Source organism: Triturus cristatus, chromosome 5_2 (assembly GCF_964204655.1).
Source record: "Triturus cristatus chromosome 5_2, aTriCri1.1, whole genome shotgun sequence".
Classification (NCBI taxonomy): Eukaryota; Metazoa; Chordata; class Amphibia; order Caudata; family Salamandridae; genus Triturus; species Triturus cristatus.
Window position 1 is genome coordinate 711,500,706 of NC_140588.1, and position 15,429 is coordinate 711,516,134.

The 15,429-nt window shown below is 43.0% G+C and overlaps 1 protein-coding gene across 2 annotated transcripts in view; it reads right to left on the reverse strand.

The window, feature by feature from the left end:
• Positions 1-15,429, reverse strand: part of LOC146829162 (uncharacterized) — a 220,918-nt gene that overhangs the window by 137,794 nt on the left and 67,695 nt on the right. For both annotated transcript variants that reach the window (XM_085607812.1, XM_085607813.1), the window contains exons 4-5: positions 14,830-14,905; positions 3,215-3,294 (exon numbers count right to left, since the gene is read on the reverse strand). In XM_085607812.1, the coding sequence (XP_085463938.1) occupies positions 3,215-3,294; positions 14,830-14,905 (156 nt within the window). The remainder of the gene's footprint in view (positions 1-3,214; positions 3,295-14,829; positions 14,906-15,429) is intronic.

Below are 15,429 nucleotides of genomic sequence, written 5' to 3' on the forward strand. Positions count from 1 at the left end.
GTTGCTGTGAGGTAAAGTGTCAGTTGGATCCTGGGCTGAGCAGCAGGTAGGCTGCTCCTGGTGGGGTTGACTACATCTTTACTGGAAAACCTACTTAACATCTAAGAACAATAAACTTACATCATCTATAAACTAACTACCTCGATGTCTAATTTATGTATTATCAAGCAGAATCTAACTAAAACACTAGAATCTCTGGAAATGTTTGGCGACATTTCATGACTAAAAGCAATTGAGTGAAAGTCTTGCCTCCTCCCATTGAGGCTGATTTTTATGACTGAATTAATTGATTTTAATTGGGTAATTAAAATATGAATTATGTAAATTATTTAATTGATTACATTATTTTTTATTTTAAAGTGTTTTTTAAATAATTAGCTATTTTTAAATTTTTTACGGGAGTTGTTTATTTTTTTGATATCATTTCACATTATCTAGTGTTTTCAATTGGTAAATAATGTTTAAATTGGTCATTTGTTTTTATAAGTTATTTTTTAAAGTAATGTTGTACCGTTGTAGGGTGTTTATACAAATATATATATTTTTAAGTACTTTAAAAAATATATTATATTTTATTTTAGATTCATTCTTAATGTCGCGATTTTTTAAAATACATTATTTAAACTTTTTTCTCAACAATCTCTTGACCGTTGCTTAGTTTGTAGTATGAATAGACATTCTCACCCCCTCCAAAGTCCATCACTTTCCCTAATGTTGCTAACGTTGGCAAGAGGAATAGTAAATATGGCCTAACCAAAGTCAAATACTTTCACCGATATTGCGTACTATGTGGTAGGAATAGAAAGTCTGACCCCTCCAAAGTCCAAGGCTTTCTCTACTGTTGCTTAGTTTGTAGTGGAAATATTACATCTGACACCCCCACAAAAGTCTAACACTTTTCCTACTATTGCTTAGATTGTAATCGAAGTAGTAAACCTGACCCCTCCAAAGTCTAACACTTTCACAACTGCTGCTTGGGTTAGAGTGGGAATAGTACATTTTAGGCTTCTAAAGTGATTCGCTTTCTCTTCTGTTTTTTTAGGTTGAACTGGGAGTGATACATTTCATTCCACCAAATGTAATAGAGTTTAATTGTTTGTTTAATATTTATTTCAGTTTTTATGTGGATTTAGAATGTATTTTTTTATTTTCTGCTGAAGATATATCTTTTTATCACTTGTTGTAGTTTATTTTAATATTAGTGTACATGATTTTTATTATGTTTTTATTTTACTTTTTGTTGTGTTGTTTTGTTATTTTTGTTTTAGATGATTTTATTCCAAAGTGTAATTTTAGAGTAATTTAATATTTATTTAGTTGGTTTTTTGAGTAAAATGAATTTTAATAATTGTTTGAAAATGTAGTTATAGTTATTAAAGAATTATATTGTATAATTGTCATTCTTTTCGATGTTGCATTATAAATGTATATAGTTTATGTTTTGTGCCTGGGCGGAGTTCGCGGAGTTCCGCAATGCGGAACTCCGCGAAGTGCAAAAAAACTCTGCTGCGCTACGTCTAGCTCCACAAGCAGCAAAGAGCGTTTGATAAATGCCGTTTGCCGTGATTTTCAGTGCCATGTGCTTGTCGGCACTGTGCAATCATCGCGAACAGCACCATGCACAGCGCAAGCGGGCGCTGCTTCCCTTCTGCCGCTCGAGTACATTTTTACTTGAGCGGCAGCTTTCTGAACGTGAACGGATGGTTTCTCAACGCGACCACTCGCAATGAAATCTCGCTGGGTGGTTGATTTTCCTCGCTCACGCTCGTCAACTTGACATTGACGAACGCAGGCGAGGAAAAAAACTCTACTATGAGGAGCAGAGTTTTGGGGAACTTCGCGAGCTCCGTGTAATGCGGAGTGCTGGAAAACTCCGCAAACTCTGCGAGCGGAGTGGAGTTCACCACCCAGACTTAATATTTTATTAATTAAATTCACTTTAAAATCTTACTTATTACAACTGTAGTACCTTTATTTTTATTACATATATACATGTTAGTTATTTTCTAAAAGATATTATCATTTTAAATACTTTAAAATATGTACAGTTAAATATATGATCTCAATATTTAGTACAACAATATTTGTTTACATTGTAAGCGTATAAAGTTGATATTTATCACTACAATATTTATGCTACAACATTTGTGTATTACAATATTTTTGACATCGATATTATATTGTAGAAGCTCAAAATGTATTAATCCATAAGGGACAAGTGCCCTAGATGCATGGCTAATCAAGCATTCTTGCTTCATATGTTCTGGTGCTGTGTCGACTCCACAGAAGGGTTTCTACAGACAACTGAAATAGTCACCAACATTAAGTTTGAATTAAAGCTGAAACCTTGCTTGGTAAAGTTGTTCACACATACAAAAAAGAATAAACATGAAGCCAAATTCATCAATCTAACGTTTATAGTAATTAAGAGAATGATCGCTCAAAATTGGAAATCAAACTCTCATTCGCTTTTAGAAAGCTACATATGAGGATTGATTAAATGGAGAGAAGTAGAATAGCAGGTCATGACCATACAACAATCAATAAAACAAACCAGTAATAGTAACTAGCTGGGACACTATGGGGAAGAGCCTAAATGTGCAGTGATAGCAGACACCCTGATAATACACTGCTAACAACTATACAGCTACACAGGGTTTGATCCAGTTATAACCCATATGTAGATCTGTGCATCATGATATATAACCTTTGGGCACATATTTCAGAACACACATAAGGGCATATTATATCTTAAAGCAGATAAGACCCTCTCTCAGATGGAATGTCTACAGCACAATAATATCCAATGCATATTATTACATGGTGGGACTTCACGAGAAAGGAATTTATATTGAAATGAGATAGGGGTTGTGACTGGCCAGTTACAAGTGAGGCCTAGTTACTAATCAATAAATGGATCGTGGTTTCCACTGTTTCTCTTAATATTGATTACTGTTTAAGTACAAACTAAAAACATGTTGTATGGAACAATCGCGAATAGGCGTATGTAATTAATTCTCCCGATTACTTCTAGAACTCAATAAATATATGTTAAAAATGTATATATTTAAAAAAAATACACCCACAGTGCTATCATTTTATTGTTGGTATAAGTCCTTGCACTGGACCACATGTTTAAAGAGCACACATAGTTGTGGCGACTCAACAAAAACACAGCCTAATATATCTTGAATCATCAGCATGAATTACAGACCTGGGCCTCTGGTAGCGTTCTGTTTCAGCGACCTGGGGCGCAGTTCTCTGTTTCGGGAGATGTGACAGAGTGAAATCATCCTGCATTGTTGAAACAAACACATCATCAATAGTTGTGAATGAGGATGCATCGGGAATAAGCTAGCATGCACAATGATACAAACACTTTTGTGGGTTCTGGGAACAACAACAGTTGACAACAAATGATCATTGTTGCTCGATGTTTTTGAAAATACAGTGCTTGCCACCTACCATAGGCATCTCAAGCACCCATTCGTGGTCTCAAGCAGCCAATGTGTTGTGTTTATTGAAACAATAATACGCATATTCAGCATGTGCTCGGTTTGCATTTATTTCTCATATAAGTCATTCACGAGTGAAGGTAAAGGTAAGCAACAAGTGCACATCAGATATTTCCTTCATTGCTATGCTAGACTGAAATATCACATCTCATGTCAATTCTTTGCACAGACTCAAGAAGGCTCCCCCGTTCCTTCTTAGCACTGCCTACTCTAAGATGGAGGATCCTCTCTGATCCTCCCACGTGTCTACAACCTTCATTTAAAAGGGGTCTATGGCCCCTCACTTCTTATTGGAAGATGGGAGCATGTGAATTGGGATTTAGCACTCTCATTAGATCTAGCTTGAAAGAGCACTTTTCAGAAGACCTCATGTGACCATGAGTAAAAGAGCTTTAAGAAGCACTATTGAGGGAGGCTCTGGTTCTGCCCACATGTGGATCTTCCCCTGTTCTGGTTTTATTTGGGCAGAAGTTGTGTGCTGCCACTGAAACAGAGTACTTTTATTGCCCAGATTATGCTCAATACAGCTTGCCTGAGATGGCTGTGGGAGCAAGGCTGTAGGCCTAATTGGTTCATTGGGAAAAGTTACGACAGATGCCGCAGATCTGATCTTTTTATTATGAACAGTTATGACAAAGGCAGTGTGCCTGGATTATTTATTGTAAACAGTACGCATTAATGCCAATAGGCCTTACAGAGTGAATTGTTATCGTTTTTTATTTATTTCTTTATTAGCATTTCAAGTAGACGGACAATGTACATCTTATTGCAATACTTATTTCTAGCGTAGAAAAATAGGCTTTAGCTCCTGACTGTACATCGGACAGTTCAAGTAGCAGGACAGTGTAATCTTGATGCACGACTTTTTCCTAGCATAGTAAAATGGGCTTAAGCTTCTGCCTGTACATTGGTAGTAAGTTACAGTGTCAAAAGCATAATAGTACTACAGTCATCAATAACAGAAATAATAGTTTATACTAATTTACATAACTAAAACGGTTCTCCCTCCCCCTAGCTTCCAATCATCTACTGGACCACACATGAAAGAGTACTTTCGGATGCTAACTACAGGTCCCCTGCATTTTAACACAAGACAAGCATCCACTTATTTTCTGGTGTCCACTCACCCTTCCTATTTACCAACTTTACTTTCCGGCCTTATATAATCAGCTAATTCCGGATTGGTCACCTTCAGGAGGTTTCAACAACGCTTGCGTCATAACACTCCAGGAAAGCAGATCTTCTGCCATCCTCCCAACCCGGCGGGCCCTCCTCATATGCACGTCTCCCACCCCAGCCCATTCCAGCAGGCCTTTCTTCCATTATCTTTGTGAGGGGGAGGTCTAGTACCTAACCAGCTAATAGCAATGCGCATCTTAGCTACTATGAGTCCCAGTACTGTGAATCGCCAACTTCATTTTTTTCTTTGGATTGTCAGAGAGCAGGCCCCGCACACATTGTTTATTCATGCGTATCACCCCGCCCCATGCTTGATTTGGGTTAGTATCTCCATCCAGTAGGTTGTAATAATTTTTGGGGAGAGGTAGGCTATGTATACTATGTTGTATCAGTTTGAATCTAGCACCGATTGACACTGAGCACTCCTGCATGTATTTTAAACCAGTCTTTGGGGGTAATAGGCTCATTGCTTACAAGCTGCCAGGTATTCTCTACTAGAAGCGGCATAGCCTTCTATCTGAACACAGTGCGCGATATATGTGTGTTATGAACATACCTGCCACGGATAGAATAGTTACCAAGGACTGCATGGGCTCAGGGGCCTCAGGGAATGACGACCTTAGCTTGCATGCCATGGCCACAATGTTGGCATATTGGAGGAACTGTCCGCTAATCAAATCAAGGAGAGGGCTGCTGTAGACTGACCCATGAGACAGCGCTATATGGAGCTTGCCAAACCTATACAGTCTCACTGTTGTGACTCAGGAATGTAAGGAGGGGCTACCAGTAAAAATGATATTGTGACAGCTTTGAAACTCGTAATGGCTGTAGTGGAGGCCTTTGTACCAGAGGAGTCTGCGCCTTTGCTATAAAGTACAGCGACAACTCTGTAAGCCACGTGGGCCTGTTGGTGCAAACGTTCCAAGAAGTTTTGGGCCATTGTCTGAGGAAAAGACTGATGCTACATTCGGCGGATAAAGCCTGCACAGCAAAGGAACTGCCCCTGAAGTCCAAAAGACTTCTGAGGACTTCACAGATGACATTGCACCTTGCTGAGCTCCAGTTGGGAGCTAACGAAAGGATTTCCCCCACCCTCCTTTTGAGGAAGGTCAACTTATCACATCTTCACGAGCTGGATGCTGCTCCAATAAGTGGAAAACTCTGGCAGCGCCGGCAAGGAGCTAGAGCCTGTGCCACCAGCTGTTGCTGCGTGGGCTGCGAGCAGCCCAACTTCTTTGAGCAGGATCAAAATTCCCAGGTGCCTGCGCTGAGGGCATGCGCTACATCGCTGAACACTTCCGTGCTGCAGGAACGGGTAAGACTTGAAGTGGGCTTGCTAGGCCCAGGGGAACTCGCTGCAGCACCCTAGACACCTCTGACTAGTACTTGAAGTGTTAAAGGGGAACACTTGAGTAAGGCCTATTAGTAAGCATTTCCTGGAGGTAGCCACAAGTGAATGGGGAATAACTCCTGTAAGACATTGGGTTACTGGTAGAGGGAGGTGAAACCCTACTCAAGCAGAAACCACAATCTTGTTAGGGTGAGGTACAAGCAAACCCCAAATGAACCTGTGCTCAATCCTGATGTAGCTTGGCGCAGAGGAGTCAGGCTTAACTTAGAGGCAAGGGGTAAAGCATTTATACAGCATCAAAACAGTAGTAAAGTCTAAACACAACACAAGAAAACTCCCACATGAATTCAGAACAATAGATCAAAATGTAATGAATAATTCAAGACCGAAACAATAACAATCCAATCAATAGAACCAGAGACATACAATTTTAAAGATTTAGGTGAAAATAGCACCAAAAACCCCAAAGCGCCACTCACGGCTAACTGGTCATGCAAGACCAGTTAAAGTCACAAGTGCAGGCCGACTGCAATGGAGCGTGGTTCAGATACAGGGACTAGGTTAATCCAGCTGAGTCCAGTGCAAAGAGTATGTTTTATGGCGGAGAGGGTTGCGAGAAGCGGGGAAGCATCACAAAAATTCATCGATGTAGCATGAAGCGCAGGTCCAGCATCGCTGACAGTCGTCGCTGTAGCACAAATTTCCTATATTCACGAACGGTCATGCCGGATTTTCATGGTGGTGCTCCCCATGAGCTGTCAATGATGGTGTGCAAAGAGTCGGGTTGACGGAACTTCGCACTGGCGGGCAGTGCGAGCAACAAGGTTTTGAAACCAATGGGCCAGTTTGTGAATGCGAAGAGCCCAAAAACTTCAATTCATCTCCACTAAGGCCATACCAAGGGTCCATGACCTGAGTGGCACCACTTGGGTATCAGGGGCTGAGTCTATCTAGATCTGGGTGCTGGCTCAGGTGGCTCTGAACACCAGGCCAGCAGACTAGCCCTCGGAATTTCTCGGGGTGTCCTGGGTTCAGATGCTGGTTCAATCCCTCTGACTCAGGCATGAGGACAGCAGGGCAGCAATCTAGCAAGTCAGCAATACAGCAGGGCAGCAGTCCAGCTGAGTGGCAGTACTCTCAGCAGCACAGCAGTCAATCTTCCTGTCAGAGTCTCCACAGGTCCAGAAGTGTAGTGAAGCGTTGGTGTCTGAGGTTCAATATTTATACCATGTGCCTCCTTTAAAGTGGAAGAAGCTTCTAGAGGTATCCCTTTGAAGTGTATGGGCTTCCTGCCTCTCCTGCTCTGGCTCCAGACAAACTACAGGGAGTATGCAGCCCTTTGTATACAGGCATGACACAGCCTAATCAAGTGTAAGTAGGGCTGTACCCAGCACAACCCTCTCATTCTGCCAGTGATGGCCCATGCATGCACGCTTAAGCTCTATATTCTGTGTGGCTGTCTAGGAGAAATACACACAGTCCAACTGTCAGCTACACCCAGTCATGTGACCCAGAACAGGCTGCATGCACTAAATGGCTAAGGAAACTCCAAAATTGTAATTTAAAATCCAACTTTACCATAAATGGGGACGTTTCATAACAATTTCAAATACACGAAACATGAACTGCTTACCTGCTCCCATTTTGAAGTTACAGTTCACACATGTGAGAGGTAGGCCTTGCAGTAGTGAAAAAACAAATGTTTTTTTTCAATACCAGGACATGTAAAACTTGAACATTCATGCCCAACGTTTTAAATACATCGCACCTTGGCCTCTGGGCTATCCAGGGCTTCCCCTAGAGGTGATTTATATATATTAACAATCATTTGCAATGCAATAGGTCTCGCATTTGCAAAAGTTTAAGCTATTGGCATTGTTCATGACAATGCCTTTTTTATCTATTTTATAAAACAAACACATAAATAAATGCCATTATCATTTACAATGCCAATAGCTAGTGTTGCATTATTATTAGCAATGCCAACTGCTCACACTTTTATAATGCGAGACCTATTTCATTGCAAATGCTTGTTTTAAGGAGGCCTCGAAACAGGTCTTTATCGGGCTCTGTTTTGTGCCCTGGAACAGGCGGTCTGGCACAGGCGGTCTGTGTTTTTTCTGGACTGCAGTGACAGCAGTCTGCTGTTACTGCAGTCCGCAAATAAATGCCAGGGCGCAAAACAGAGCCCGATAGAGACCCGTTTCGAGACAGCAAGCACATCGATGTGCGAGTGCTCACACTGCTCACTTCTCACTAAAAGAAGTTACGGCATAACGTCATGCCAAGTGAGCGTTGTAGGGGAAGGGACATCCTTTAAAGAGAGTCATTTTCTCTCTGGAGCAGCAATATTGGGTAGTGTCACCAGGGCTTTAAGTGGAAGCTTTTCCAATATGATATAGCAGCCATAGTTGCTGCTTATTTACCTTATGCCACTACCAACCATTGACAACGCCATTAGTCCTAACTTGTTGTAGGTATAATGTTACTTGTTGTATCATATATCTAGATGCAATGACAGAAACAGCAAAATAAAAGTCGGGGAGGGCACACTATGCTTAGCACAGATTTTTTGCATACATGTTTTAAGCCACGCCCTTAATTACTTTGGCCACGCCCCTTTGAGAGACCCTCCAGTTTTTTCATCCCACTTAAAGCCCTGGTTACAACTGTAGGGTGTTTGTTTCATGAGCTCTAGATATTTGTTTTCACACTCACGCTCTAGGCATTGACAGTTACAGCCACTCAGCAACGCTTTGTGGTTCCTATGTCTGGTGGAGCGAGTAGATGATTTAAAAGGTGGCTGAGACATGCAGGATGAAAGAGTGTCAGTATAGAATGCCAGAGATGAGAGATTGCCAGCGTAAGATCCAGAAACTGAGAGAGATTGCCAGTGTGGAGTGCAGGGGATGAGAGAGACCGCCAGTGTGGAGTACAGGAGACGAGAGAGACTGCCAGCGTAGAGTGCAGGAGATGAGAGAGGCCGTCATTGTGGAGTGCAGGAATGAGAGAGACCGTCAGTGTGGGGTGCAGGAGACGGAAGAGATTGTAATTGTGGGGTATACGAGGCGTGGGAGACTGTCATGTAGGATGCAGCAAATGAGACTGTCAGTGTGGGATGCAGGAGATGAGAGACACTGAGTATGGGACGCAGGAGACGAGAGAGATTGTCAATATAGGATGTATGAGGCGGGAGAGACTGTCATTGTGGGATGCAGGAGTTGAAATAGACTTAGCGTGGGACGCCTGGGATAGGAGAGACTGTCGCTGTGGGATTTAGAAGATGAGAGGCAGTGTGAGCGCTGGTGTGTGGGTAAGAACGGACGGCATGTAAGTTATGAGAGTGCGGCGCGGTTTCTGTGGGGTGAAAGGGAGAGGAGGGCTGCTGGTCTGGGTGGATGGTCTATTGAAAGAGGGGGGTCGTCTTGGGAGGCACTGATGATGCAGTACTAAGGGAGAGAGCCTTTGTGAGCACCGAGTGATCGTGTGAGATGTGAGGGTTCAGGCCGTGGTGCCTGTGACACTGTGAGTGAGGGTAAGAAGCCGGATTTGACGGACAGCTAAGGTTATCTTCCATTGGCCTGTGAGGCAGCCGCAGATTGGTCAAGCGGAAGGGGAGATGCTGTGTTGCTGTGGAGATGCCAGGGTTACCGCAGGCGCAGAGTGCAGCTCCCGCTACTGCTGGGGCTTCATGACAAATACCTCTCCTTAATCCTTGCGAGAGTCAGCATTGCGTAAGGCCCGGTCTCCCTCTGGGAGCCCCTTCCGGGCGGCACCGGAGGAACAGTGGGAGATGAAAAGGGCGTGGAAGGGATGGCTCTACAGCTGCTGGCGTGAGAGCTGGGGGCAGAAGGAGACAGGAAATAGGGAAAAAAGGCCAGCAGAACCGTGATAATGAGGAGGTAAGCTACAAAACAAGGAAGTTAACGAAAAATGCTACCGCAAGCCACAGCTTGCAGTGCATGCGCAGTAATCATGCCATATGGCGCCTCTGCTCAAGCACGCGCCCGCGCACATGCACTGCAAGCTGTAGCCTGCGGTAGCATTTTTTGAAGCCCTCACTTAAAGTCTTGGCCAGATCAGCGCAAGCGCTGGGTCAGGCGAGACCTAAAAAGGAAGGTTTGGGCCTTGCTAATGATTTCTGTTGGAAACTGGCCCTCTCTGAAGGGTCACCCCAAACCTTTTACCTTCCTCCTTTTCTTATTCTGACCTTCTTTTTGTTGGCTTTAGGACCCTGAGAACTTTATAACTGCTGACCAGTGCTAAATTTCATGTGCTCTCTCCTCTAAGCATGGTATAAACCGTTTATACCTGTTTGGCATATTTGATTTACTTGTAAGTCCCTTATAAAGTGCTATACCATATACCCAGGGCTACTAGTGGGCCTGCAGCACTGATTGTACAGGAGAGTGCTTTGTCCTCAGCTCTCTCCTCTTGTCCTAACAGAGCCACACAGGCAGGGCAGCGCTGCACAGGCTGTCGCGCACTAGAGTGTTTCTTCACGCTCTTTATTAAAGCCCATGGAAGGAGAGGGGAAAACTCTCCTGACCCTGCACAGTGGTCCACACGTGCTTTACAACAGCAGAGTGGGAGAACACAGCGCATACCACGCGCTGTGGCAAAAATCACATAGGGCAAGCCACAAAGTCCTGGGAGGTCACTGGGGCAGAGAACAGGGCACAGGCAGGCCAGCACGTTGGGTCCCCTAGCAGAGTCGCAGTCCCTTCAGCCACCCAGCAGGCAGCAGGCAGTCACAGATGGCGGTTACTCTTGGCACACAGCAGTCCTCTGGCAGTCCACACAGTAACTTTCTTCCCTTTTCATGGGGTCACAGCCCCTTTACTTATAGTCCTAGTGTCTTTGTTCTAGAGACACTTTAAAATAAATTTACAAGTGCACAACACCCCCATATCAAAGACATATCAGCACACAGAAATGCCCACTTTTAAAAATAGTAATAATAAATCCACTTTCAGCAATAAGCAGGATTTATCACTACTATTCCAAACATACCAAACACGGTCATGCTACCCTCTCATGTCAGGAATTGCCACTGAAGAACATATCAGGGAATTCCCAATGCAAACCTATGAGAGGGCAGCCTCACAACAATGAGAAACCAAAAAGGCGGTTTGTCACTACCAGGACATGCCACACAGTTAAGAAACATGTCCTACCTTTTACCTACACTGCTCCCTGCCCATATAGCTAGCTGGGGCCTACCTTAGGGGGTCACTGATTTTGTTTTTATTGTATTAGCATTTTCAACCGTAGGCATAGTAAATTCTGTTCAATGCATACATTGCGTAGTATAAGACACAATTGTGAAAGCAACATTTCTACATAAGCACATGTTGGACCACTGGTGTGGTTCCATTAATATCACCCGTCTCTAAGCATTGCCTATGACATTATCCATAACAGCACATAACAGTAAAAAAAACCTGTAAACAAAAACTAAACGCTTAGTAAAAGGGGAGTTGCAGACGTGGCAACCACTTTATATGCCAAGTCATGGTGGCAGTAAACTGTGCACGCAGGCCCTGCAGTGGCAGAGGCCTGAGACAGGTTTGAAAGGTTACTTTGGTGGGTGGGGCAAGCAGCACTGCAACCCCACCAGTATCATTTAATTTACTGGCCCTGGGTATATGGGATACCACAGTACCAGGGACTTACAATTAAATTAAAAATGCCAAACAGGTATAGACCAATCTTACCTAGTTTACAAGAGAGAGCACAAGCACTTTCGCACTGATCAGCAGTGATAAAGTGCCCAGAGTCATAAAACCACCAACAACAGGTAAAAGAAAATACAGGAGGAAGGCAAAAAGTTCTGGGGTGACCCTGCAAAAAAGGCCAAGTCCAACATCTGATATGTGGGATGATGTGAGTGCAATGAGGTAGATCAAGTCTGAGTCTTCCTGCAGCATTTTGAATGGTCTGGAGCCTGTTCAGGAGCTCCCTGGTGTTCTCTGGTAGCCATCTGAAGATCTTTTGCAGCGACCTAAGGATGTGGCAGTAGGTGGAGGTCACTGCATTTACTTGGGCTGTCATGTTGAGCTTGTCGTCCAGGATGGGGTTGGGTGAGGGTTTGAGGTTAGTTGGCTACCAAGTGGAGTCTCAAGTGGAGGCTTTTCTTCAGTGTATCACCACTTTTGTTTTGTCTCTGTTTAGTTTGAGACAGTTGTTTTTCATCTACGTGGTTACTGCGGTCATGCATGTGGCGAAGTTGTTTTTTTGTAGAGGGGTTCTTGTCTGACATAGAGAGTATATGCTGCCTATCATCTGCACAGGAGGGTATGTTATAGTTGTATGATCAGATGAGGTCTGCTAGTGTAGTCATGTATGTGTTGAATAATGTTGAACTGAGAGATGATCTTTGAGGGACACCACAAATGAGTTTCTTGGCCTTCAGCATTTAGGGTGGCAGGTTGACTCTTGTATTCTTCCTGTGAGGAAGGATCAAATCCAGTTGTGGGTGGGTCCTTGTATGCCTCTTTCGTGTAGTCTTCTGATCAGGGTGGAGTGGGAGACTGTGTTGAAAGCTATGGACAGGTCAAGTAGTATAAGGGCAGCTGTGTCTCCACGGTCGAGGATCAGCCTGATGTTGTTGGTTGCAGTGATAAGGGTGGTCTTGTGCTGTGGTTGGGCCAGTAGTCTGATTGCGTGGTGTCTAGGAGCTGGTGTGCATTGAGATACTGAGAGAGTTGTTTGTTTATGACGTTTTCCATGATCTTGGCCAAGTCGGGTAGTACGGAGATTGGGTAATAGTTTGTTAGTTGTGTGGGGTCTGCCAAGGGTTTCTTTAGCAGTGCCTTGACCATCGCGTGTTTCTAGGTATCCGATACATCTCAGAAATTATGGAGGTGTTCATGATGTGGATGAGGACTTTCCTAATGGTGGCGGATCCAATATTGTAGATGTTGTGGGGACAGGGGTCTGTAGGTGCCCCGGCGTGGATGGATCTGATGATGCTGGTTGTGTCTTCCATGGTGGATGGTTCGGAGGCAGTCAGAGTTTTTCAATGGTTGTTTGAGGGTAGGTTAGTGGTTAAGGTGCAGGGGTGAAGTTGTTGTATACGGCTTTGATTTTATCACTGAAGAATTCTGAGATGTTCCCCCATAGCTCTTGCGTGGGGGTGATACAGATGGTAAAGTGAGTCTTTGATGATTGCAAAGATTTCTTTACCGCTGCTGGAGGTATTGTCTAGGCGCTCTGCTAAGGCTTTCTTCTTCGTTTCTTTGATTTCGCTAGCACAATAGTGATGAGGCAATTGCATTTCTAGATTTGAAAATAAAGGCTATTGATCACACAGTAGATATAACCCTTTTCAAAAATAAGAGCTCCTGTAATGCTATTTTGTTAGGTGGAGTGTTAAAGGCTAAATGAACTGTATATTTGAGACCGATTGTGCTACTTTTGCTAATATTATGGAATCCAGATATAAGAATAGTGGATCATCTGGTAAATTCAGAAAAGCAACACAAAGCTGTGAACGACTTCTAACTGTCGAAGGTGCTCAAGGCCTAATCAATGAAAATGAATTTAAGATTATTTGACTGTGTCTAAATATTCTAAGCATATAACAGATCAAATTATTATTCAAAAGCACTGACATATGTTGCTTTGTGATCTTAGTTGGCTGTAAAATCTTCAGGACTAACCACGCGTTTTTCAGGGCCTTTAATTACAAAGATAGAATACCTAGAAGTTTCTTTGAACAGTCTAAGTAGGATTACGCTTGACTGTTTGATATTTCTTTTTACCTTGTGGCAGATGTAAAAAATGTCATCTATCCCTGAATGGATGTAAGGAAACTGTCTGAATAGCTAATCATATGCGGCTAGATTTCTTCTTAATTGCATAAGCTTGTGCATAATATATATTTCACAGTGCCCATAGTAGCACTATCATCAGATGAGAAGTGGGATTGCAGAGCATGTGGGACCAATAAGACAAGAGGACGAGTGATATCCCAAACAGGCGTACTTCACTGTGTTTCATTCCTTTACAAATGTGTTATCAAATTTCTGCCTTTAAATTGGAATAAAATGTGGCTAATTTGTCCTTCATTTACATATACAGAAGAAGTTTTGTTTGCTTTTATCTCCTCATATCTCTATTTGCAGTGTATGATATGTACCTTCAGTAACATGTGTGTATATATCTGAGGGTTGAGGTCAGACCTGCTGTCTGGCTCCTCTGAAGGTGCTGGAGCTTGCCTGGGCAGCCACCACGTTTCCTGCAGTTGCTGAACAAGGCATTTTGTGTTCCAAAACAACCCCCCAAATGAAGATTTTTTATATGAAAAACAAAAATATTACAACCCCGACACCGTTGGAGCGCTAGTTGCACAAACTCTGGTCGTGTACATTTTGAACTTCCAGAGTGTGCTGGTTATATTAAGCCTCTTGAAGTAGATAACTGGTGCTAACATTTTAGAGATTCTGGTATGTTTCATTAAACCATTTAATCAAAAGTTGATGCACCTATTTATAAATAAATCAAGGAAGTCTTTATTTGTGTCATGTGAAGTATATGGGTCTTCGACACAACCCATGGACGCAAGAGTAACGTGTGTGTGGTCACAGACACAGCTGAGTTTATGGATATTAAATACATTTTGCAAATACAATTTTGCAGTTTGGTACCTTCTAGTTTCCTGAGATTTATGTGAGGCTACTTGGATTGGTCACCAGCAGCCATTAAATCTCAAAACAAATAAGCAGAAAATGGCAAGATAAAAGGCTCACAGTTTACTATCAAGGTCTACTGTATTGTTACCTTGGTATGTTCCTCTGGAATATATGCAGGATTGATTTTCGGAAGCGCCATCTCATTCCTAGCCACTTTTCTGGAGCTGAAAAAACGATATGGTTTTGATAAATCGTATGCTTCATTTATTCTTGAATCGTGTTTCGAGTGTGATTTTCTCAGACCATTAGCTAAAGATGTGTCATTTGCTAAATCCAGCCATGGACCGGTTTTTGTAGCAGGAGGATGATGCACACATAGGTCCATTTCTGAAAACAGTGGCGCAGGGCAGAGGAGAGCAGCGCAGCAAGTCACCTTGCTGCACCACCCTGAGTCACTGGGAAAGGGCAGAAATGTCCCTAAGTAATACAGCACATTCCTGTCCTTTCCCCCCGCGCTGGTGGCGTTTCAGCAGTCTAGCGCCAACGCAGGCACCTTTGCACCATGGTGCAAGGGTGCCTGTGTTGTAGGAAGGACTGTTTTTGTGCAGGAAGGGTCACATTCCTGTACGAGAACAATCCTGAGAGGCGTTTTCATCTCTCTATGTGCGCTGCAGAATGCACCACACATAGAAGGCGTACAAAATGAAGAGGAATAAAGATATTTCTCCTCTTTATGCCTCACCTTGAA